Source organism: Hyalella azteca, unplaced genomic scaffold (assembly GCF_000764305.2).
Source record: "Hyalella azteca isolate HAZT.00-mixed unplaced genomic scaffold, Hazt_2.0.2 contig15661, whole genome shotgun sequence".
Classification (NCBI taxonomy): domain Eukaryota; kingdom Metazoa; phylum Arthropoda; class Malacostraca; order Amphipoda; family Hyalellidae; genus Hyalella; species Hyalella azteca.
In genome coordinates, this window is record NW_025945503.1 from 17390 (window position 1) to 41237 (window position 23848).

The following is a 23848-nucleotide window of genomic DNA, read 5'->3' on the forward strand; positions in this document are numbered from 1 at the left end:
TTGTAAATTAAAACATGCCAGCGTTCGTGTGTTATTGGTAAAGCCCTCAATTAATAAAGACATTACAAATCAATCGCAATTAATAGTAATTAAAGTGTGGTCTTGTACTCGAATTCTATAAAGATCAAATAGTATGTGAAATTCTCTGAGCAATTAACAACGTATGTAACAATGATTTCAAATGTGGTTTGCTGCTGTAGTCCTGCCTCAGAATTAAGTGAAAAGTAATTCAGCTTGGTGGATAATCAACAAGACTCTTCATTGGCAGCTTTATTATCGATTTAGGTTTCAACCCATATTTATTTAGGTTCAATTGAACGTGAGAGTTTATTCTTGCCAGCATTTCGATACTATTTTAGCAGCGCTATATCGTCCTCTAAGCACTCTCCGTCTTACACGATCTTGGTGTTTGAGAGTGAAGACTAGTCTGCGGATTGTTTTTCTATAAGACTTGTTTATGAGTCTTTGATTTTCAAAGAACAGTTCCCTCTCGATTGCTTCAGAAAGAATATCAAGATCAATGTTTACAGGAACAATGTTCTTTGAGCTTGTGTCTTCGTGAAGAGTTATTTCGTCATTTGAGCGAGCAGACGAAGATGAATGCTTTGTTCTAGGACTGGTGTTTTCTTTTGAGTTGATTTGTTCTGTGTTGGAAGTTTTGACGGACGCAGATGTTGCAAGTTTAGCTGAATTGACCGAAGATTTGTTTTCCCTGTTGCTAGGGTTTGTATGATGGTGAACCACATCGGAATGAGACGTAGGCATTGACTTTTCATTTAAACACTTGTTCTGCAATACATCTGAATTTTCCTTTTCCATTGAAACACAACAGTACTTCTGCCTTGAATCAGTAGGCGAATCGGTTTGATGTTTATCATTCAATTTAGACCGTACAGTTTTTTCGTTCAGAGAAGTAAAAGTAGCTTCCAGTTCTGAAGGTTGTACCAAAATTGGTTTGGGATTTCCGATTGAAGGGCATTTACTTGAATAACCTTCCATGAGATTTGAGTGTGAGTCGTCATCTAGACCATTTTGGCAGCGAGATAAAGCTTCTGAAATGATCGAAGATGAGTAAACCTCTTGGTTTGCATTTAGTGAGTGAGATGAGTTTCTTTCTTTTTTATAACCGTTCTTATTCGAGGCTTTATTTTCCTTCGAATGCTTGACATTAGAAGACCGATTTTCCTTTGAATGCTTGTCATTCGAGGCCCGATTTTCCTTTGAATGTTTGTCATTCGAGGACCGATTTTCCTGTGAATGTTTGTCATTCGAGGCCCGATTTTCCTTTGAATGCTTGTCATTCGAGGCCCGATTTTCATTTGAATGCTTGTCATTTGAGGCCCGATTTTCCTTTGAATGTTTGTCATTCGAGGACCGATTTTCCTTTGAATGTTTGTCATTCGAGGCCCGATTTTCCTTTGAATGCTTGTCATTCGAGGACCGATTTTCCTTTGAATGCTTGTCATTCGAGGCCCGATTTTGCTTTGAATGTTTGTCATCCGAGGACCGATTTTCCTGTGAATGTTTGTCATTCGACGACCGATTTTCCTTTGAATGTTTGTCATTCGAGGACCGATTTTCCTGTGAATGTTTGTCATTCGAGGACCGATTTTCCTTTGAATGTTTGTCATTCGAGGACCGATTTTCCTGTGAATGTTTCTCATTCGAGGACCGATTTTCCTTTGAATGTTTGTCATTCGAGGACCGATTTTCCTGTGAATGTTTGTCATTCGAGGCCCGATTTTCCTTTGAATGTTTGTCATTCGAGGCCCGATTTTCCTGTGAATGTTTGTCATTTTTCGAGGCCCGATTTTCATTTGAATGTTTGTTATTCGAAGCCCTTTTTTTATTTGAATGCTTGTCATTCGAGGCCCGATTTTCATTTGAATGTTTATCATTTGAGGCCTGGGTTTCCTTGGAATGATCATCATTTAAGCCCCTTTTTTCTTTAGAATTGTTCTTACCATTCGAGGCCTGGTTATCTTTGGGACGTTCCTTCTCGCGCGCGCGGCTTTCAGCCACCGAAAGGCTAAGTTCCGGAAAACAATTCTTCGTTTCAGTCCCGGGATATTCGTCATTTTTAATTCCTGAAGAGTCGGTAAGTAGTTGCCTATCACTCATGATGGTCTTGTCAGCTGCTGACGTACGGCATTCAAGCTTAACTTTTTTTGGTCTACTTTGCTCATCAGCGTTATCAAGTTTCCTTTTCTTCTCGAATTGACGTGCATCTTTCTTATCAAAACAATTATTTTCTTGCAGGTCGATGTTAACATTGACATTAAGTATTTTGCTAGAATCGAGAGCTGACGAAGCAGAAGTTAGAATCTTTTCATGATCCTCGAAAGAAGGCTCATCGGCAAGAATTTCTTTTTGTAAATCACTTATATTCGTGACTCCATCAGTAGACTCCTTCGCTCCAGGTTTTCCTTGTAGATCACTTTTATTACCTCCAGTAGACACATCGGCCCCATGTTTTCCTTGTAAATCACTTTTATTACCTCCAGTAGACACATCGGCCCCAGGTTTTCCTTGTTGTAGTTCACTCATGGCGTTCTCGTACCTGTCTAAGTCGATCCTGATGCCTTTACTGTAGCCCAAACTCGTGGTGCTAACCACGGTACCCAAGTCGCTCATGTATCGCTCATCCATAGACAGATTCTCACATATTACCTGCTTTTTCCTACCAGAAGAAGACTCGGGAGCAGTAAGGTTTGATTGAAGTGCTTCTTTGATCAAGTTCCTGGCAGAATTTCTCACTTTCTGAGTGCGTAAGTCAAAAACGGCTTCGATAATTGGACGATTCTTTTTTAGTTTGTGGTGCCGTTTCCAAATCTTGTGGACGCGCTTAGCTTCGGCTGCGACCGCCGGGTCCGGAGCTCCGCGTAGAGCTGAGACCACCTCACCTACAGTAAAAATTTATTAGCGAATTTAAACTAGACGAAGCTTGTCATAACTAGGAAATTTAAATTCACTGCTTAACGGAGCATAAAAAAATATAACTCAGTACTCAGTGCAGTGAGTGACAGAAAGCGCATTTTCTCGTCGACGAAAACTTGAGATCACGGTCGGACGGACAGACAGACGAACATGGCGAGCACAATACTGCATTTTTTCCATAAATGAGAAAATGCACTAAAAAGCAGCGGAGCATGGAATAAATCATTATTTCATAACATTACGCGAATAAAATCTTGAAATTTCGACAATCTGAAGGCCTTACCAATGCCAGTGGAGTCGAGGATGGACTTGGTTGGAGTCTTCTTGGCCAGCAAGCCGAGTTGCTGGAGCAAATCTCCAGTCGTGGAGTCAGGGCGACACAGCGCCAGCTTGGCACGCTCCAGGTCCTCCAGCACCACCACTCCCTAAAGAAATATTTACTATACGTACAATTCACCAAGAAAATATTTATACGAACAATTAATTCACTTATTCACTAAATAAAATATTTATGTATACGATTCACTTATTAACGTCAATCAGAGGAATGAGTGGCACATCGGGGCTACGTCCGCCCTCTGTTCGTGCTGTTAGCAAGACATTGTGTTAGCGTTTGGACAATATGACTTATCAATTTTTCTGAGTGTACATGCTGTCTACTCACCTTCAGTCCCTCTAACGTCATCTGCTTCAGTTTCTTCACAGGCTGCACTACAGACGCTGGTCGCGGCTCAGTCCTGGGAGTTCTAATGATGTACTTATCCATTTTATATGGTTTTTTTAACGGCTTTTTCAAGATTCTTTTTGGCAGAATTAAGAGTAATGAGATGCAAATGATACGGGAGCATTAACGTTGTCCGTTTATTTGAGATTCTTTTCAGTAGAATTCAGGAGAATGAGTTACGGATGGTGCGGGAATTTTATACGAAATTCCGACGGAATAAAAATACGGTAACTCAGCAGGGTAGAGGAAAAGATAAGTAGTGTTAATTCTGCCTGATTAATCGTTCAAACTGTCCAGAGTTTGGGACAAAATGTAGCTTTTGCTGGGATTATAACAACTCCAAGAAGGAATTGCTGGGATAAATCGTGATTATACTTTCTTCTCTGGTCACGTGGATTAGTTAGTTTTTGCCGCGATGGTTCAGAATTTCAGGCGTTAATATAATTCAAAAAGCCCGTATTGTTTTCCAGCAACGTTCAGCATGGAACTACTTCCCTTGCATCTATAATATCACAGATGTTTATGTTTGAAGACGGTTATAATTAGCACCGCGGCAGAAAGAGAGCAAGCGATAGTTAGAACTCTGAACTGGTAATGCAAATTAATGTTGATGTTAGTTCCTGTTGATGTAAATCCACGATGATGTAAATTCACGATGATGTAAATTCACGTTGATGCAAGTTCACGTCGATGCAAGTTTACGTTGCTATAAATTCACGGTGGTGAAAATGAAGTCGACTTTCTTAAGAAGTTTTTACTTTAGCTTCTCAAACGACGCTCCATTGGCTGTGATCAAACCCGTCCACCAATGCCATAAAAACACTTTAATTAGAATTAAAAATAAGTAACACAGAAATATCGTTTGCGGATAAAAACGTACAAATTGTCAGCTAAATTTAAAAAATGTCAATCTGCAAAAAAGGAAGATTCAGCCAGGAGGAGAATTTGAACCTTATTTATAACGCATGATATTTTTAAATATCCGAAAACGGACAAATTAAAAATTCCGAGGCGGTAGAAAGTGCAATGAAGAAATGGAAACTCTTTTGGATGCTGGAAATTTTGCGAACATCGATTATGAGCCCGCCGATAATTTGTGAAAAAATTGCGCTATTGCATAAACTCAAATAAAAAAAACGTATTGTAAAAATATAGGATTTTAAGATAAACTCCAGGAATGTTGCGGCCGTACAAGTTACGGCGACCGAGCAAGTTACGGCGACCGTACAAGTTACGGCGACCGTGCAANGCGGCCGTCCAAGTTACGGCGACCGTACAAGTTACGGCGGCCGTACAAGTTACGGCGACCGTAACAACTCAAGTTTGGCTCTGGTGACAAGGAACGCCACGTCCTTCCTCCTGCTTGTCTTTGCAGTCCAAAATACGACAAATAATTTCGAAAATAATTTAAAGTTTGAAGCTTTGAATTACTAAATTTTGAAAGGAGTTTTTGCCGCGAAAATTCATGAGTTCTTTAAGAAGTGACATTAAATCTTCAGCATTAGTGACAAGTATCAGATCAATAGAAGAACGTGAGGTATTTTAGACCGCAAAAACATAACATTGGTTAGAATCATGACGAGATACTAACCGTTTATTATCAGGAGCCATAGTCATGTATAATTTTTATGAACTATTCACATTCTAATTTGGTCACATTTTAAGCTAGTAAAGATTAAAGTGGAACATTTATCCGTTTTGATCGGAATTCCACAAAATGGGACAATAATAAAAATCAACTTATTCATGACACGCCTGTAATCGTTTGTATACATGACACGTCTGCAAAGATGTACCAATTAATTAAACGACCTTGGAACACTCATCGCCTAGTGGAGTGAGAAACAGGATCGTTTGTTTCTATTTCCGCTGCACGGGCAAAAATATCGTCTTCTTTCCCCTGTAGGGAAATTAATTTTCACTAGCTTCTCTATTAAAATATACCAGGTTAAGAATTCATGGGACAAATTTCCAGCTGTGTGGACTGATAAAATTATATGCGTACAACGAAAATAGCTTACTTTCATTGAAGGAGCGTGTCGCTTCTGCTTCTCATTTCTTTCCCTTCTTGTCAATAAAGCTCAGTATATTTGAGGCAGTCACATTGCATAAAATATCGATAATGTTATCATAAAAAAATTCAAGTCAACGAAATCAAGTTCAAGTAGACCTTTTATTGGGAAGTAGTGATCTGAATCTGTTACAATCTGTGAGCTAAAAATTTGATTCAATTTCATTAGTGGGTTTTTAAGGAGATGGAAAATTAAGATTTATTACCGATAGTCAATTGAATACAAATTCATCCCTCCAGAGTTGAAATCTTGCACATACTTATTCTTTCTGGCAAGAATGCTCAACATTAATTATTAATAAAAAATCAAAATTTTTCCTAGAAACATCGCTCACCTCGAACAACGGATAATTGAGAAATATGAGTTTTTCCTGACATGTGCTGTAAATGTTGAGAGTTTGTAACTCCGTCAGCCAATCACTGACGGCCTTTCAAGCTAAATTCGCCGATCATAGACGATGAATAGCCCGCTACGTGTACATAGGCCGCTACGTGTACTTAGGCCGCTACGTGTACTTAGGCCGCTACGTGTACTTAGGCCGTTACATGTACTTAGGTCGTTGCGGGTACATAGGCCGTTATGCGTACTTAGGCCGTTATGAGTACTAAGGTCGCTACGTGTACTTAGGCCACTGGTGTACGTAAGTGAGTTTTAAAGTACGGCCCTGGAACGACAATGCAAGAAGTGACAGGAGAGGAAGAAGAATAAGAAGCTGGAATATGATTTACTGTAAATTTCAAAACACAGAGGAGCTATAAGAGTAAATATACATATAGCTTATGAAATTATTTCAATCCTGTGCCTAACAGGAAAAATTATAGAAAAGCAAGGGAATATTACAGAACAAAATCAAGCTAATATTTCAGAGATGGAAATATGTTACATCGTAAAGCCTTTATATTCTACAGGTACAGTTGAAGACAGTTTAATAATGACGATTGATTGATGTATAAGAGTTCTTCAATATCATTCTTCCAAATAAAAATTTCCGCTTGGATTAATTGTTTAATGACACCGAGAATTTCCTTTCTAAACCAAAATTTAATTATTACCTAACGATTCTTTGATGTATAAGCGTACCTGAATAATTTTCCAAATGAAAATTTCTGAAGAACAGCTTGAATTAACAATATCATAACAAAACTAAAAGAAAATGATTAACTGCATACAAAAATAACCAAGCCTAAAATGAGCTGCCAGACAACAGGTTCTTGATCTCGCACACAGAAAAATGAATGGGTCAAATTGCCCAAATTACGACACACTTCCTATCCAGCAAAATGAGAAAAAAGCGTACGTAGTACTGATACGTACACCCACTTCGTCTGGCCAAACAGGGTTAGAATGGCCCATACAAGGGCAAAAAGTGCATAGTTATTTGGACAAAGTCGTCGAGTGATGCAACCGTCACGACCGGCAACCGTCTATTACGGTTGCCGGTCAATCAATGAATCAAAATGAATCAATCCGCTCTGGCAGGACCTCAGACAACACCACCACATAACCTCGACCCTACAGCTCTGGAGCGACCCCCTGTCGGTGGTGTAGTACTTGCGCGAGGGGGGTCTCTTGTAAAAATGAGACCGGGGAACCACAACAACAACAACAACAACCGTCTCCTACAGCCGGGCAATCGTGGCCAAATCCCGCGCAATCCCATCCAACCAATCATTCGTGATCATATTCAATGCAATCCGTGGCCAAATCCCGCGCAATCCCATCCAACCAATCATTCGTGATCATATTCAATGCAATCAATCAATCGTGTTCCTATCTTATAAAATTACGCAATCGTTATATCAATGATTCCAGTTCTGTCCAATCAATGGTAATCCAATTATATGCAATCAATCGTGTTCCAATCCTATGTCCATTTAAACTATGGCCATCCGTAAGAAAAGAGAAGCATGTAGTAAATGATTGCAAAAGGTTGACAGAAATTGATTAAACGGTTTAGTTATTGGAAAAAAATCATTTATGACGTGATTAAGCAAAAAACTAACACTCCGTATTTAGCGCATGATATTAATTTTTTCCAAGAAAATAGAGATTCTTAAAAAAACCTGCATTTCGTCTTTTTTAAAAAAAATACAAGATTAATTTTGCACTCCATGATTATAATCAAAATTGATCCTAAAAAAATAAAAGTCCATCCTGCTACATTCGCAAACATGTATAAATAATAGTAGAATGTTTTGACCGTAAGGCTTGAATGTAGAAAATGACTTCAAATTGAATAAAGAACAAGCGCTTCTCTATCGATATTATAATACAAAATACAATTATAGATAATATATCTAGAAAAAAAACGCCTCTATTTGAGGTCGTTCAAAAGCCATCCTCGTGAAAGCTTGACAGCTTTCACGCCCACGGAGCAAAGCAATGAATCAAGTCACGGTATAAAATGTTTCGCGAGATGAATATCAGAGAGCAATGACATCATGATATATAGCAGAGATATTTGCAATATATTTCCTTACACAGCATCATGATGCAAAGCAAATATTTCTATACGTACTTGTGAAAGGTAAAAATGCACAGCGTGGTAATTAGATAGACGCCTAACGTCCATCAGTAACTTCAGGAATGGGAGCCGATGTCAACTTTATATTACCTCGAAAACCACTTGCTTCTATTTTAATGGAGAGCAAAATATGTTGATGTTATTTTAACACGAGGTGCCTAACGGATGTTTGAAGTGATTATTCATCATAGTTGCGAGTGTGGAATGGATTCATAATTATATTCATAGTCTCAACTTGCTCGCTCGAAACTATCACCGAGCATCAAGGAACGAAACTGCTATAGTTTACCTTCGCACTATTCCCAGTTCATAGAAGTTACAAAGGCAGGTTTAATGTACGGGAAAGATGAAACATGCAACTTAATTAGGTATAGAAATATGACCACTTTACTCAGGCAGCGACCTGGACAATAGGTTCCAGCGTATATTTACTCAGCTGGAAATTATGGTAGAACTTTCAGCGGCCAGACGTTAGCTGTTACAGTCCCACGATTTCTTTGCAGAGATTTGCTACAGGGCGAAAATCGTTTCAGCGAAGTTCATCTCAGTGTCTGAAAAAATTAATTTAATTGTTGTTGTGGAAATAAAAGTAGACTATTATGATATAAATATACTAATTTCAAAACTAGAAAAAGCAGCAGAAGTAGCTAACTGATTCATCACAAGATTTACCAGTGCTCATTAGTGCCCAACGACATGATAGCACTGGTGCCATTCTGGCTTGAGTTGAAAAGTTAATAAATTTATATTTTCACCAGAAAGATGATTTAAAAAAAACAACGTGTATGTTCAAACGATGGGCCAAAGTAGGGCATACAAATCATACAGGAATCTATTTATTGGAGATTTAAGAACGCGCGACAACAGTTGTACATGTGGCCCCTCTTTGTGTAGATGTAGACGGTAATATATCTTGATAACTGCAGAGATTAAATAAATAAACATACATATGCAGTTTTTGGGAGAAAATGTCAGGTGAATAATGAAATAAGTAGCACGAAAGAACGCACGCAGAAATTGTTCTTACTCTCACCGGGACCTTGATCGGCGGCTTGGTCGCCTGTCCCGAGATCTACTGCGCCTGTCCCGGGATCTACTGCGCCTGTCCCGGGACCTGTGTCGGCGGGACCGAGATGAACGACGTCGGCTCCGGGATCGGGATCTGCGTCGTCGGGAGCTTCGGGTTCGGGATCGGGAGCGGCTTCGGGACCGGCTGCGGGAGCTGCTGTAGCTCCGGCGGTGATACCTGAGGAAAACCAATATCACTTTACCTTTCACGGTCCATAATTTGATCAAATGTGAGAAAATGAAATGAGGAATCTATGTAAAATTACTATAATCTAAAAATTTAATCCAAAGAGAAACAGAAAAAAGGAAATTTTATTCCTTTTATATATTATTCGTAGGTTTCGAAACTTTATCGTCACGAGGAACGCCCCCAAGAAAAATGTTAAGAATCGTAACTCCATGATGCCTGATTGCATTACATCAATAGAAAGTACGAGAATCAGTAAGCTATCAGAAACCTAAGTAACAATTAAGACCAGAAGACGAAAATACAGAGTCAGACAGAGATGTATAAACGCGATTTCAGAAGCAACAGAGACGTGGTCGATAGAGCATTGTGTGTGCAACAGGTTTGTTGAGACGGCCTTTCTGCTATTAAAACATAGAGACACTTTCCGGAACTATTTCATCGTTAGGAATCATGATTGTGTTCCAAAATTTGCAGCGATAATTAAGAGGGAAAATAGATTTAAACCAAACTTGTATTTCAAGGCCTGGTGACTCAACGAGGAGTTGGTAGAACAGTAAGTAACCCGAAAAAAGTGCGCGTGAAACAATTGCATGAATATACAGGACGCTTGAACGTCGAGGGCAGGCTTCAATTGCTTGACAAACGCGTTTGATAACCGCGGATTGCGTCGGCCGATTAACTAGCTGCCGGGTCTAAAAGATCATGTTTGTGCAAAGCTACCTATTAAGCCACTTCATTATCATGTCAAACTCAGGAACACGACCATAGGGGGCAACGTTGAAATTAAACTGGAAAAGTCTCTGCGTTCCAATTGCAAAAAGGTCCATTTCCATTAACGCATTTCAACAAAAACATACGGCGCTGTAGCGACCACGTCGCTATAGCTACTAAAATGGCATCTCTCGACGACGAGATACCGCTACTGTCGATCACATAAAGTTATTCCCATCTCACGTGTTTAAATCATCTATACTTTCTGTACCTAAACTAGGTATCTTCAGTTGGACACTGCAAGACTACCAAGAGATCATAAGACTAAGAACTAACTAAGACCAGAAGACGGTAGTATCAAACTTATGCAGTTGGACACTGCAATACTACTAAGATATCATAAAAGATAATCCATCCACCTATCAACTAATAAAGAACTAACAAAGACCAGCAAACGGTAGTATTAAACTTATGCATCTAATTAAGGACTAACAAAGACCAGCAGACGGTAGTATTAAACTTATGCAGTTGGGCACCGCATGAGTGCCAAGAGATAATCCACCTATAATCTAATTAAGGACTAACGAAGACCAGCACAAGGTAGTATTAAACTTATGCAGTTGGGCACCGCATGAGAGATAATGCACTAAGAGATAATCCACATATTAACTAATAAAGAACTAACAAAGACCAGCAGACGGTAGTATTAAACTTATGCAGTTGGGCACCACAAGATTTCTAAGAGTTAATCCACCTATCAACTAATAAGTAACTAACAAAGACCAGCAGACGGTAGTATTAAACTTATGCAGTTGGGCACCGCATGAGTGCCAGACGCTAGAAGCACAGGAGCGCGAGTCCGTGACCTCTCAGCAGCAGCGGCCGCCGTAGGAGGCAGGAAGAAGTGGTCGCCCGCCACCGAACATCGGCAGCATCAGCAGAAGAAGATGTTCCCTCTCTCTCCACGTGAACACAACACTACACACTCACCACATCACAACCTGCCGTGAACACTTGTTCATTATATGGTACTGACTTCTTTCAATAATATCGTCAACCTGCTGCGAACACTTGTTCATTATATGGTACAGGCTTCTTCCGATAACACGTTGCTTGACTTCAACCCCTGCTTGTTAAATTAACAGAGTCTTCAATACATTGCTGGTACCACCTTCAGCCACTTCAAAGTACCCGAGAACGCAAGCACACCGAACACACTTTCGTTTTGAGATGTTACGTATATATTTGAAATGCCAACCTTGCGCTGTAGTTTTGCCTCATGGAGTCGCGAGTAAATCTGCACCAAGTAAAAGTCAGAAGCTTGTCTTTCCGGGTTCCGTTATAAAATGCAAATAATTCACGCCCAAAAACATCAAATTTAGGGAAGTTTTTGTCTGAATAAAGTGAGTTTGACTAACGAATTTTAATACTCCTGTACATTTTATGTATGCTGTCATATTTGGGCTTAAGTTCTAGAATGTATAATCACTGAAATCTTTACTCCACATTCAACTCGATCAACATGTTGAGTGAGAATAAACTTTTTGAATGGCTTCAACTTAGAAATTTCAAGTTTTTTACCAGCTTTGAGTCTATTGCAGAATAAATTGAATTCCTTCTACCGCATTTCAATGAGCCGGAATGTGGTTTTGAATTTAAACAACAATGTCAACTAGGTACTTTTAAGACTTCATGGCTAAGTTGCTGGATGATAAGGCAATTCGTGCCCAAATTGCAAAATTGCTGGTTATTAAAAAATGAGCACTTCAAACTGGGCTTGCGCCTAAACTGAACCACCGGAGAAAAAGATGAACTAAGAAAAACGTGTGTCACGATTATGAAAATTGAACGACCGAAGATTACGAGAACCCGATAACACAGGAACCATGAGGGCTTAAAGACGAGTATAAAAACCATACTTATCCTGAGACATACATGAATTCGGCTGAATTAGGAAGAGTGATTCGAGATTTGGACTCACCACGTCACCGACGAGCAGCAGTGCAGAGGCTTGATGCTACTGAGAGGCCGCGGCTCTCACACAAAGCAACACAATAGCACCCATACCATAACACAGCCTAAAGTGAGCAGAGATAATACAATAGACACGGTGTGTGTTATGGCCTAAAGTGAGCAGAGATAATACAATAGACACGGTGTGTGTTATGGCCTAAAGTGAGCAGAGATAATACAATAGACACGGTGTGTGTTATGGCCTAAAGAAAGCTGAGATAATACAATAGACATGGTGTGTGTTATGGCCTAAAGTGAGCAGAGATAATACAATAGACACGGTGTGTGTTATGGCCTAAAGAAAGCAGAGCTAAGCTAATACAATAGACATTGCCAGCTGCTATATGCTTAACATTAAATTTCAGTTGTGCCTTAAGGACTCAAGTAATTTGATTTTTTTTTCTCCTGGAAAACCTGATGAAGCTGAACACGCTTCACAGGGAAAATGTCTAATTTTTTATATAATGATTCTCAGTTCGCAACCAAACACAAAGACATAAACAATGTTTTACCTACCCCGGCCCATGCTTAAGGCAATAAATTTACGATGACAATCACAACAACAAAATGCACTGTAATAAATACAAAATAAATGTGAATGGTTATGCAAAGCCTCACCCCGGAGGAGTGGGAGGTCTCTTGTATCCGAACTTAGTGTCGGTGCAGTTACGGGAGAAGTGGCCAAGTTCTCCACACTGGTAGCACCGCATGTCTCCGAAGCCTCTGCCCTGTCCAACAGCGCCAGGCTTGAAGCGGGGGCGTGCGTGAGTTACCTTCACTGTCTTGTTTCCGATGCGCCTGAACAACAATGCAAAATTAAATATGTAATTTAAATAAAATTTATTTTTATTCTACGTCTACAGTTCTAATATTTCAGTTATATTTTCAAATATATTCAATAAAATTGAAAATTTAATTCAACATTCATTTTCACCTTCAACCAACCACAAGCACAGTATTTTAAAGATATTTTACAACTTGGAATTAATGTAAATGTTATTTCCTGGAGACTTCACTAAATTTCCTTCATCTTACATTCCATCACGCTCAATAGCAGCGCTGTTAGCTTTAAATAATCTATATATTACATTCCATCACACTCAATAGCAGCGCTGTTAGCTTTAAGTAATCTATAGCTTACATTCCATCACACTCAATAGCAGCACTGTTAGCTTTAAGTAATCTATAGCTTACATTCCATCACACTCAATAGCAGCACTGTTAGCTTTAATTCTATATCTTACATTCCATCACACTCAATAGCAGCACTGTTAGCTTTAAATAATCTATATCTTACATTCCATCACACTCAATAGCAGCCTTGTCGGCAGCACTTTGTCGCTTGAAGACCACAAAGGCAAAGCAAGGCGGGTTCCTTGCCATCCAAATCTCCCTCACTGTGCCATACTTGCCAAATATGCGCTCCAGCTCAGACTTGCGCGTGTCATACTCTGCAACCAAAGTGACGTTAGTAATGAGATGTTGATGGAAGATATATTCATTATCAAGTCCAACAACAATTCTTTATGATCTTATTGAACAAAAATTTAGTGGAAAGAACGACTGCAGGATGAAAGCTGACTGAAAAGTATTATTATCAAGAATGATTGCAGCAAGGAAGTTTACTGGGAAAAACAATTGCAAGAGGAAAGTTTAAAGAGAATGGTTGCAGAAGAAAAAATATACTGTGAGGAATGATTGCACAAGGAAAGTTTACTGCAACAATGATTGGAGAAAAAATTACTAATAATTATGATTACACGAGGAAAATTTACTGGAAAATGATGGGTCAGGGAAGCCTTACTGAGCAGATCCAACATTTATTAGGTGGCATGACATTTAATCTAACACATTACCAGGTGCGGTCAATTGTTAACTAAAACCTTCAACCTATCAAGTGGTACACAAAATTGGAAACAAAATGTAAGAACAATCAAGACAAACAATGAATGCAGAAAAGAAGAGTTCTTATATTTTGAAATCCAAATATGATATTGGAATTCACATGGTTGCTTCATAGAACATAAGAAAACAGTTTGCATGTGTTGTGTGTCTTAGGGCCCATTAAAGAAAGAATTAATAAGAAAGTTTTCATTCTTTAGCACAACTAAGGAATGAACAACCAAATATTAATGTATTCCCAAGTGCAGAACAATTCAATACTGAATATCACTGTCAATGCAGCACTATTAAGAGCAGATTCCCAGGCCAGTTGCACAGTAGATCATTTTTGAGTAGGATCATAAAAGTGCACTTTTTAGAGCAAGATATTGATGCATTGTTTTGTATATTAGAAGGATGCACAGCAACCTAGGCTCCATCATACCCAATTCAGCAACATGGAGTCTGGCGCTCTCCATGGTGGGCGGACTCCTGCTGTTGCGACCATGTGACCTGTCGACAAGTCACATTACAATCTAGGACATGCTAATATGTTGGACATATGTAATGTATTGAAGCTAATGACAAGTAAGTAGCTCCAAATGATTTCTAATGTAATATATGTCATGAAACTTATGACGGGAATGCTGCTGCAAAGTATTTCTAATATAGTAAGAACCCATCCATTTTCTCTGTTATGTAAAGAAAGAGTTCAGATTTGAATACCAACCTCCCTCTTAACACTCCAATAACCATTCACAGCATATAATTTATTCCATAAATGAGTCTTAGTATTTAACTAATATTACTCCATAGTAACAAAAATGATGCAATTTGAGCTCAACACTTTTCTTAACATTTTAGTATTATTTATATTTCCAAATGATAGCAATATTTTGAAAAGCAACACTTAAATGTGAAAAAGTATATGCCATTAAATCCCATTACCTTGATTTGCTTCTGGACCGTTTAGATCTTTTACGGTCCCGTGATCTCGATCGTGACCTGTGATGTCGGTGCTCCTTGCTTCCACTCCGGCTTCTGGAGCGGCTTTTGTGATGATCACGACTATGAGACTCTTGCTGTGACTGTGATTCTTCTTCATCGGGATTTTTGCCATTGCCTTCAGGCTGGTCTTCTTGCATAGGCCTGAGTGAGTGTCATATCATAATAGATGTTTTACACTTTCTTAATCTATGGAAATTTAGAGCATTGGTGTTTTAATGGTTTAAAATTAAAATGATCATGTTGGTCATTTCTTGAGGCATCAAATGATCTCAGTTAGAATGTATATTTGGTTATTTAATGGAACAGAGGAGAATCTTTCTACAATGCAAAATAATTCAGTTGATGCATATACACTATCTTGCATGATAAAGAGCCTCACAAAGTAGCTAAAATTAAATAAATTACAACATAGACATCAACATCTTCTGTCATCATTTATCTCACCAGTAATAACTACCTTGGTTTTCTACCAACGTTGCTGAGACAACCAAGATAAGTAGGAACCTGGCTGTTTTAGAACATATGCTCCCTTCTTAAGAGGCTTAGCACTCAGCTTTCACTGTTCAAGCTGCTTGAGTTCCCTGGCATTTTACACAACCAAGGGATTGTGGACATATGGCATACAGGAGACTTTTTGTTGACCTACCCTATCAAGTCAGTCCTAAAAGTAGATAAGTATTGTATATAATTGATTCTGGTACAACATACCAGATATTGAACAAAATATTGGAGTAGATTAAGAAATTAGGATGAACAGGTTTCTATAAAACCTTTCCTATACCACTATGCAGAGAGGGAAGAGTTCAACATGTGCTGCCTACACTAAGTGAATAAATCATATGGTACCTGGCATATTTTTGTCTGCCCTTTCCCTATGACCCTAATCATCTTTTCTGTCGGACAGTTCCGTGGAAGCACTCGTCTTCTTGGCCACTACCTGAACCACCCCCACCCCCATAAGCACATAGGCCCAAAAAATTTCTTTGTCCGTGGTAGTTGGTACACAGAAAACCAAAATTCCTATCAACTTATGATTAATTGGGAGAAAAGAGAAATAAAACGTATATTAATTACATAGGTACTTACTTATTGATGCCATTGGCATGTGGAGCAATGTCATCGCTTTCCATAGCTGCTACTACAAATCAGGACTAGGTTGAGCAATTGGTTAACCTCCAACTAATAAATTTATCTAATTACCATTGAACATTTGGAAAATAATCTGAAAATTTGAAATGAAATGAACACAGATCAAATAAGGAGCTTAAAAGATTAAGCTTTTCTTCATTTCATATGGAATAATAAATAGAAAATGTGGCTACTGCAAAAGGTATAACGCAAAAGCTATCAATGAGATATTGTTTAGAGTTTATTCAAGAGGAGTTGATTAGTATTGATATTTCAGTTTCTGGTATAAATTCAATATTGTAAAAAATTGCTAGAAATTTTAGAACATATTCAAGTAACTTCAAACCCTTAAACAAAGCAATTACTAAATATATAACAAGAATATTGTTAACATAAATATTTACAATAAAATGCAACATTTTGCAAGTTAAAATATTTTTATTACAAGTTTTAGAGCTAGAGCAAAAGTATAGATTTCATTAGATTCACCACCCAATCTACAATATTGTAATAATTATCCAAAAATTGCCAGTAAAAACAATCATTTCACATGTGATTTTCTAAAATTGTAGCCAAAATTTTGCAATTTTTATTAATTTTCACATAACATTAACAAATTAGGCAATGCAATAGGAATGAGTGAAATTATACCTAAACAAGGATTATGAAGGATAGCCATTTTTGATTGATTCATGCACGACTTCTATTAAATTCTACAGTTTGGTCACTTTGGTGCACCATCGTTCAAACTCATTAACTTGGGTTTTCAAAAATGCAGTCATGACATGGAGACTCTCAGACTGGAGAAAAAGTTAAGATTTTCGATGATTTTCTCAATTGCTACTAAATAATAATTAAGTCTGCAAAGTTGGAAATTGGAATTCACTTGGAGAACATTCTGGAATAGCTAGTGGGCAGTGGGCGGTATTATTGCAGATTAACTACATCCAAAAAAAAGGGTGTTTTTTTTTGAATTATATGTTTTTTGGGGTGTAGATTACGAATCTGAAATCCATTTTTGGCGGTCGGCATCGGAAAACCGATTTTTTTCGTTTTTTTAGATAGCATTTTGATCTAAAAGGAACCTGGGCGAACCAACCCAACCTGCGAGTTGGCGTTAGGTTGTGATCTCTCGATGTGGCAATGTATCTCCAGATTTATGGACAAAGAAGACGAAAATGTTTCTCGTTGCAGTGCAACGGGTAACATTTTCGTCTTCTTTACCCGTTGCAGTGCAGATTTTAGGCATTTTTAGCGCGATTTTTGGGTCGGAAAAAAATCGGTTTTCCGATGCCGACCGCCAAAAATGGATTTCAGATTCGTAATCTACACCCCAAAAAACATATAATTAAAAAAAAAACACCTTTTTTTTTTGGATGTAGTTAATCTGCAATAATACCCAGTGGGCACTGGGCAGAATTTATAAAATATCTTGAGAAAAACAATTGTTTTGGAGATGACTTTAAAAAATTACTGGTAAAACTAGGCTTATGTCCACTACCTAGAATATTTTAAACCAAGATTGAAATTTTTCTTTGACTAGTTAGTCCTAAAATCAAAAAAGTCAGTCTGAAATCAAGTCCTAGGCTAACTCTAAAAAAATTTTTTGAATAAATTTAGAATCTTGCAACCTGGTTCTACACTACTAACGCTAGGCCTACTACTAATAATAATGAGATTTAGGAGGATTCACCTTTCACCTATAACTGACAGTGAGTATATGTAACAAGAAATTAACAAGTAACAACAATCAACATAACCAAAGGTTGAAGAGATGACATCATTGACATGTATTAAAAAGTTGATCACATTGAACATTGTGTTATTTTCCATTTTCATCTATTTTTAAGCATACTTTTTTCGGCATAACACGATAACACAACAAAACATACTTAATAAAATAAATGTACGATGCTGACCGCCTTCACTTGTTACCAGGTTGACGTTGAAGTGATCGACTAACCGATTCGCGAAGTCGGGTAAAAGAACGCCACAGGCCCACATCACGGTCACATAACAACCCAAAAATCTACACAGAAACTTGACTGAAATGTTAAAGTAAAAAGATCATGTGAGAGGAACGTAGCGTAAATATGTGGTGCTGATAAATGGTCACTGAGGTGTGTAGCGACGAAATGAGTTGTAAAGGTATTTTTTTTTTCAGAATTTTGGCCACGCAAAACAGGCGATGGCCACGAAGCGAATTTTCAAAGTTTTAATACTATGTGCTGATATAGCGTCATGTAGTTTGTATGTTACGTTTGGACATGAGGATTTTCCAGTAGCAACACCGTGCGGTTTTGGCCAGCGGCCGTTTCAGGGGCCTGATCCTGAAATGCCTTTTCTTTCTCATAGTCACCGCATAAAATAGAATATATCAGATAAATAATATATTAGAATTCATTATATTGAACATTACAAGATCTGTTCTCATAACAACGATGAATTTTGTTCAGCAGACAGCTGAAAATTTTACTACGTCATGAAGTTCCTTATACACTATTAGAATAGAATAGACTAGAATAGAATAGAAGTGTCGGCACTGAAGAAATAGGCTCATGGCCTGTTGCCGATTCTTGACTTAATTTTTCGTGACTTGATTCACAAGGGATCCAACATTTGGAACCCGATCTTTCCATAACTGACGATTGATTGAGATAGCTGCTGGACTTATTGTCTGGTCCGTATTTTGCTAGGCATTTTAAGACTGAACATATGCTCCTGCATAGCTTCGTCTAGTCTGTTTTTGAAGATGTTCATACTCGGAGCTTCAACGATGCTATCAGGGAGGCTGTTCCACATGTCGGTGACTCGAAGCGAGAAGAAATGTTGTCGCATGGATGTGTTCCAACGCTGTTTTTTTAGTTTATAGCCGTGGCCCCTGGTGTTGGTTCTTGTTTCAAATTCTAGTAATCCTTCTGGGACCTTGTATAAGCCATGAGTATATTTGTATACTTCAATGAGGTCCCCACGCAGACGTCGATAATGGAGGCTTGGAAGCTTCATAATCTTTAATCTTTCCTCATAGGACTTGCCTTTCAAGCCCGGAACTATCCTTGTTGCGCGTCTTTGAACACTCTCTACTAAATTTTTGTCCTTTTCAAATTTCGGTGACCACACGACGTTTCCAAACTCCAGGTTCGGGCGCACGACAGCAACAAACAACTGCTTCATCGTTTCTAAATCTAGGAACTCGAAAGAGCGTCTGATCAGTCCAAGTCGTTGATTGGCTTTATTAACTTGACCTTCAATATGCTTAGAAAATTTCAACTCATTGTCGATATTAACTCCTAAATCCTTTTCCGTTGTCGACTTCGACATCATCACTCTGTCGTTGCAACCGTGTCTTCTCATACTGTAATCTTGCTGTTCATTATTCTTGCCAAGGTGGATAACTTTACATTTGTCAGCGTTAAAACGCAGCTGCCACTTATCAGCCCAGTCAACCAGCCTGTCAAGATCACCTTGCAACTGTACTTTTTGCGACGTATTCTTCACCGTATTATAAATTTTTGTGTCGTCAGCATACATCGAGCAAACGCTAGACACAGCTTCTGGCAGATCGTTTATAAACGCAACGAATAGAATAGGCCCGAGAACGCTTCCTTGTGGCACGCCGCTGCGCACTGAAGCCCAGTCTGATACGGACCCATTAATACTGACACGTTGTCGCCTCCCTACTAGAAAATCTCTGATCCATTTGAGTACATTACTCTCAATTCCCAAAGACTTCAATTTACGCAACAGCCGCTCATGTGGGACACTGTCAAATGCCTTGGCAAAATCGAGGTACACTGCTTCTACTGGCTCTTTTATCTTTTTATGAATCTACTGGCTCTTTAAATGCATAGTATTATTTTATAATATTTATACATTTTATTGCTCAAGCTGCACGCTCACGATAATTTAATTGATGGGGAGATATCACTCACGAACTTTCTCGAAATTTAATATTGTAATATGAAAGAGACCTATTATGAATATTATAATAATGTACAGGTATTATGTCCTGCCTATATTGGCTGAATGTCACATACTTCTGTTAATTGTATAAAATAAATGTTTTGTTCAATTGCAGCCACACAAAGCAAAGTCAAATACGAATGAACAATCCGAAGATTGTCAGCAATTGCCAAAGATTGGCAATCATTAGTCATGGATTCTAGCTAAAAGCATGCGAGTAAAGATGCACATTTAAGTTGTTGAACGTGCAAAAATTTTGTGCAACTTCGAAGACAAAAAAAAATTAAAACATTTGGTGATAAAGTTGTGCAAAGTACAGTACAGGCAACCCGACTGAATCAGTCCCCATTAATATTTTTCGTGAAGTAATGAATTTATGCATTTTCATCATGATTATTTTGATTTCAAAAATATAGATTAGAAATCCTTTTCTGACTGTAATTATTCTAGAAATCCTCGTTGAAATCAGTTGTCCGTTCGTTGCAGTCAATGGAATACTCTCACTTGAAATATAATTTTACTACAACTGAGAAAGTTATTGGCTCTAAAAAGCAGAAAATGAAGGGATAAAGAGACTAGGTGGTTTGAAAATAAATTCGATCATTGACCTAAAAGAATGTACAGAAAACCACACTAATTCTTAAACAAAAAAATGTAATCATGAAAAATTCTTGTTTCCTTTGTCCAAGCATCAAACTAATCGAACAAGTCGCTCAAGGTTAAAAATCGATTCTTTTTGTAGGTCCAGGCGTTTTATGTATATTTTGATAGGAGTTTAATTCCGTGCTGTGAAGTAGGCAATGAACCGTGCTGGACCGTGGAGGCCATGGTTGAACTAGTATATAGTTCAACCATGGTTCAACCATGGTGAAGGCAATCTGGACAGGTTTGGACCGTGCTGCTGGTAATCTGGAGCTGGTAACTTGACTATTTTCTGACCCGCGGACTTGTAACTAAAATGACACTGTGGGATTCGGAAAAATTGTGGGATTCGGGGATTTCTTCATTTGAATTAATTACTCGTCGACGTGTCAAAAAACTGTTCACGAAGGCCGTCGCAGTCTGTGGGCTAGCCGCTTGGGTTGTGCAATGTCAATGTACGTTATTTAGATCTCAGTTGGGTGGTTATGGATAAGTAAATCTTAATGTCAGTACAGAGATTATTCGCAGAGTTGCCAAATTTATTCAATTCAAAACACAAATTTAAATTATTCCAAATTATTTCTCAATGAATTTTTAATTTCAGCAGCGAGATTTGACATTGTTTTAAAAATTGTTAGCAGTATTTCACGATGTGCGAAAATGCGCATTTAAAAGATCTTAGGATTGTTTAATTTTCGAGTGTGTTTAATAGTAAAAAAAAGTATGTTGACTATTTGAATTCGTACGGCACTGACCTACTTACTTATCGACGTCATATACAGCGATTGACTTATCTCTCAGTTCACCTGCAATTTCTTGGTCTAAATTAACGAACTCTGTCCCTCGGAACTGATGCAATAATTTGCCAATGAATAAACCATTGGACGAATTTTCAAAATATAATATAACATATTGTAAAACTTATAGGCGCATAAAATAGGCTTGTTTACCCAACATTGAAAGAATTGTTTACACAGAATTGAGATGTCGCGTTCTATGCTAGGACGGACTTCTAATCTACACCATAAAATTGTTCATGAACCTAATGTAATGATAGAACAATAATCATACTATGTTTAAGAATAGAGGCAAACAAATAAATAAATATTCAGTGCAGACAGACTTAATAATTTCCAAGTTTGCCGAGACTGATGGATCCCTCCGTAAAAAAACACGTTATCATTCGAGAAGTTAATTCTTCATTCGATTTGTTTATTTGACGTTGAACTGGTATTTAAAAGTCCACAATGTCAGCAGTCAGGGCATAGTAATGAGTCGCATTAGACGAGAATAAAACATTCGTGTCAGAATTAGAAACGTTTAATCAAAGTTTCGGAGCGTCTGTGCTCGAGTATTTCCCTTTGCTGCATTCGTCATAGAGCGAAAACAAATTTGTTTTGTGCGAGTGAACATGGAGTTCATACATGTTCAAATTGACTCGAATTTCCTTTGCTAGTATAAGAATATTTTTTGCGCTGGAGTTGGTTGCAGACGAGTTGATGAGATAGACGTGCTAGCTGCAGTAATTTGAATACATTAATTATTATAGAATTTGATTATTCCTTATGCAGAAGCGCTTCATTAATCAACTGAAAATGTAATCATCTTTTTATTGTATTATTTCGTATTTCGTATGTATTATTTCGAGATAGATTACCAACTATACAGTACACTGATTAAGTAACATTATGTAATGTTAGCAGAGTTAGTTCTCATCGCTATTTATCAGCATGCAGTCAACATATGATGAAAATTTGTTGTCTAATGCCTAGTAAATTCTTATGATTCCATAAGTTCTTGCAAAGAAATAATTCTAGTTTTAAATCCAGCATCGTGCAAGGCCTGTTTTTTTTAAACGGAGGTTCCGGTTTTATTCAAATTGAGATATGTTTTTTTTCTGAAACAAAATCGTAGAATATCATTAACATTTAACGAAGATTACCAGTCAGAATCCTCATTTGATGCCCCGAAGATATGCCCCACATCCTAAATGAATTTTTAAAATTATTGCAAAATTATGACTTTATCAATAAATACCCATCTTGACTTTAACCGTATACACTCACAGATTCTCAACGCGAAGGGAAGATTATTGCTGAATTTACGATGTCCGTAAGAATCTTAATGAATTCGACGCTCTGAAATAACGGCCTAGGAATCGTACCTGCAGACATAACTCCTACAGACTTCCTTCCATCACCTGATATTTAAAAAATAAATAATGTAGTGTAAAAAAATAAACCTCATTCACAATTGTAATTCGAACCGATTTTGGAGCCAATTGCACCGTCGAATTTGAATTCCAACAGTTGGTTTTAAAATTCAAATTATCGGTTCCGATTGCAGGGAGGTTGAGGCTCCATAAATTAAACATTGATTGTTGCCGCTACAATGGCGGCCACTGGGTGGATGTTGGGTGGCCAGTGAAAAATCTGCCATGATTTATATCTTGTTACGTTAAGTAACAGAATAGGAATTTCTGAATGAATTGTACAAAAAATCAAGGCAAGGCAAATTGGACTCGATGTTTTGAAAGAAAATAAAAGGAAATATCCATGAAAAATATAATTTACAAATAAATATCGTTTATCATTGAAATACCGTTCGTATCGTTTTAAAATTTTCGTTATAAGAATCACATTAATTGGTGCACTTCTAACTGGAATTAAACGCTGTAGCGGGTTAATAAGATAAGCATGGCGTGACCGAGCAACTTTACACTAAAAAAGAAACTAGAAAAAACTCTACCCATCATTTGAGAGTAAGAAATAAAAAAGCATAAACTAAAGAGCTAAACAAAATTAAAAGCTTTGTTGCTCTCACCCCACGACCCCAGCATGGCTTTATTGAATGTGGCGGCCACTCGCCCTGGGCACCTGAGACCAATCACGAGTTTATACTCAGAGAACTCTGTGAGGATTGTCTGAATACCGAGTTTGTGTTTGCTCTGATCAATTATGCCAAGTTGTACGTAAGTCTGAGCTACG

At 37.9% G+C, this 23848-nt stretch overlaps 2 protein-coding genes across 5 annotated transcripts; both read right to left on the minus strand.

The window, feature by feature from the left end:
• Positions 1-255: 255 nt before the first annotated feature.
• LOC108674788 (1-phosphatidylinositol 3-phosphate 5-kinase) lies at positions 256-4574 on the minus strand. The gene is made up of 4 exons (XM_018162760.2): positions 3602-4574; positions 3221-3362; positions 1840-2903; positions 256-1797 (listed from the first exon to the last, which is right to left on the minus strand). Exons 1-4 carry the CDS (start codon positions 3701-3703, stop codon positions 328-330), a joined length of 2778 nt encoding a protein of 925 aa, XP_018018249.1. The 5' UTR covers positions 3704-4574; the 3' UTR covers positions 256-327.
• Positions 4575-7298: 2724 nt separating this feature from the next.
• Positions 7299-16376, minus strand: LOC108674807 (probable splicing factor, arginine/serine-rich 6). 4 transcript variants are annotated; one of them, XR_007157172.1, is made up of 8 exons: positions 16215-16376; positions 15069-15269; positions 14566-14633; positions 13537-13690; positions 12858-13037; positions 12208-12304; positions 10720-11227; positions 9486-9503 (listed from the first exon to the last, which is right to left on the minus strand). XR_007157172.1 is itself a non-coding variant. In XM_018162777.2 (7 exons), exons 1-7 carry the CDS (start codon positions 16256-16258, stop codon positions 8802-8804), a joined length of 867 nt encoding a protein of 288 aa, XP_018018266.1. In that variant the 5' UTR covers positions 16259-16376; the 3' UTR covers positions 7299-8801. The 4 variants fall into 4 exon arrangements, 2 of the variants coding, with proteins under 2 accessions (XP_018018266.1, XP_018018267.1); XM_018162777.2 differs by lacking the exons at positions 10720-11227; positions 12208-12304 and adding an exon at positions 7299-8808 and having other exon boundaries at positions 9291-9503; XM_018162778.2 differs by lacking the exons at positions 10720-11227; positions 12208-12304 and adding an exon at positions 7299-8808 and having other exon boundaries at positions 9285-9503.
• Between the last annotated feature and the right edge of the window lie 7472 nt (positions 16377-23848).

Coding starts and splice junctions, on each gene's coding strand:
- LOC108674788 (XM_018162760.2), bottom strand. CDS start 3,703: ATGGATAAGTACATCATTAGAACTCCCAGGACTGAGCCGCGACCAGCG. Junction 3,363..3,601: donor TGACGTTAGAGGGACTGAAG/GTGAGTAGACAG, acceptor ATATTTCTTTAG/GGAGTGGTGGTGCTGGAGGA. Junction 2,904..3,220: donor CCTCGACTCCACTGGCATTG/GTAAGGCCTTCA, acceptor TTTTTACTGTAG/GTGAGGTGGTCTCAGCTCTA.
- LOC108674807 (XM_018162777.2), bottom strand. CDS start 16,258: ATGGAAAGCGATGACATTGCTCCACATGCCAATGGCATCAATAA. Junction 15,270..16,214: donor CATGCCAATGGCATCAATAA/GTAAGTACCTAT, acceptor ACACTCACTCAG/GCCTATGCAAGAAGACCAGC. Junction 13,691..14,565: donor ACTCCATGTTGCTGAATTGG/GTATGATGGAGC, acceptor CTTTGGTTGCAG/AGTATGACACGCGCAAGTCT.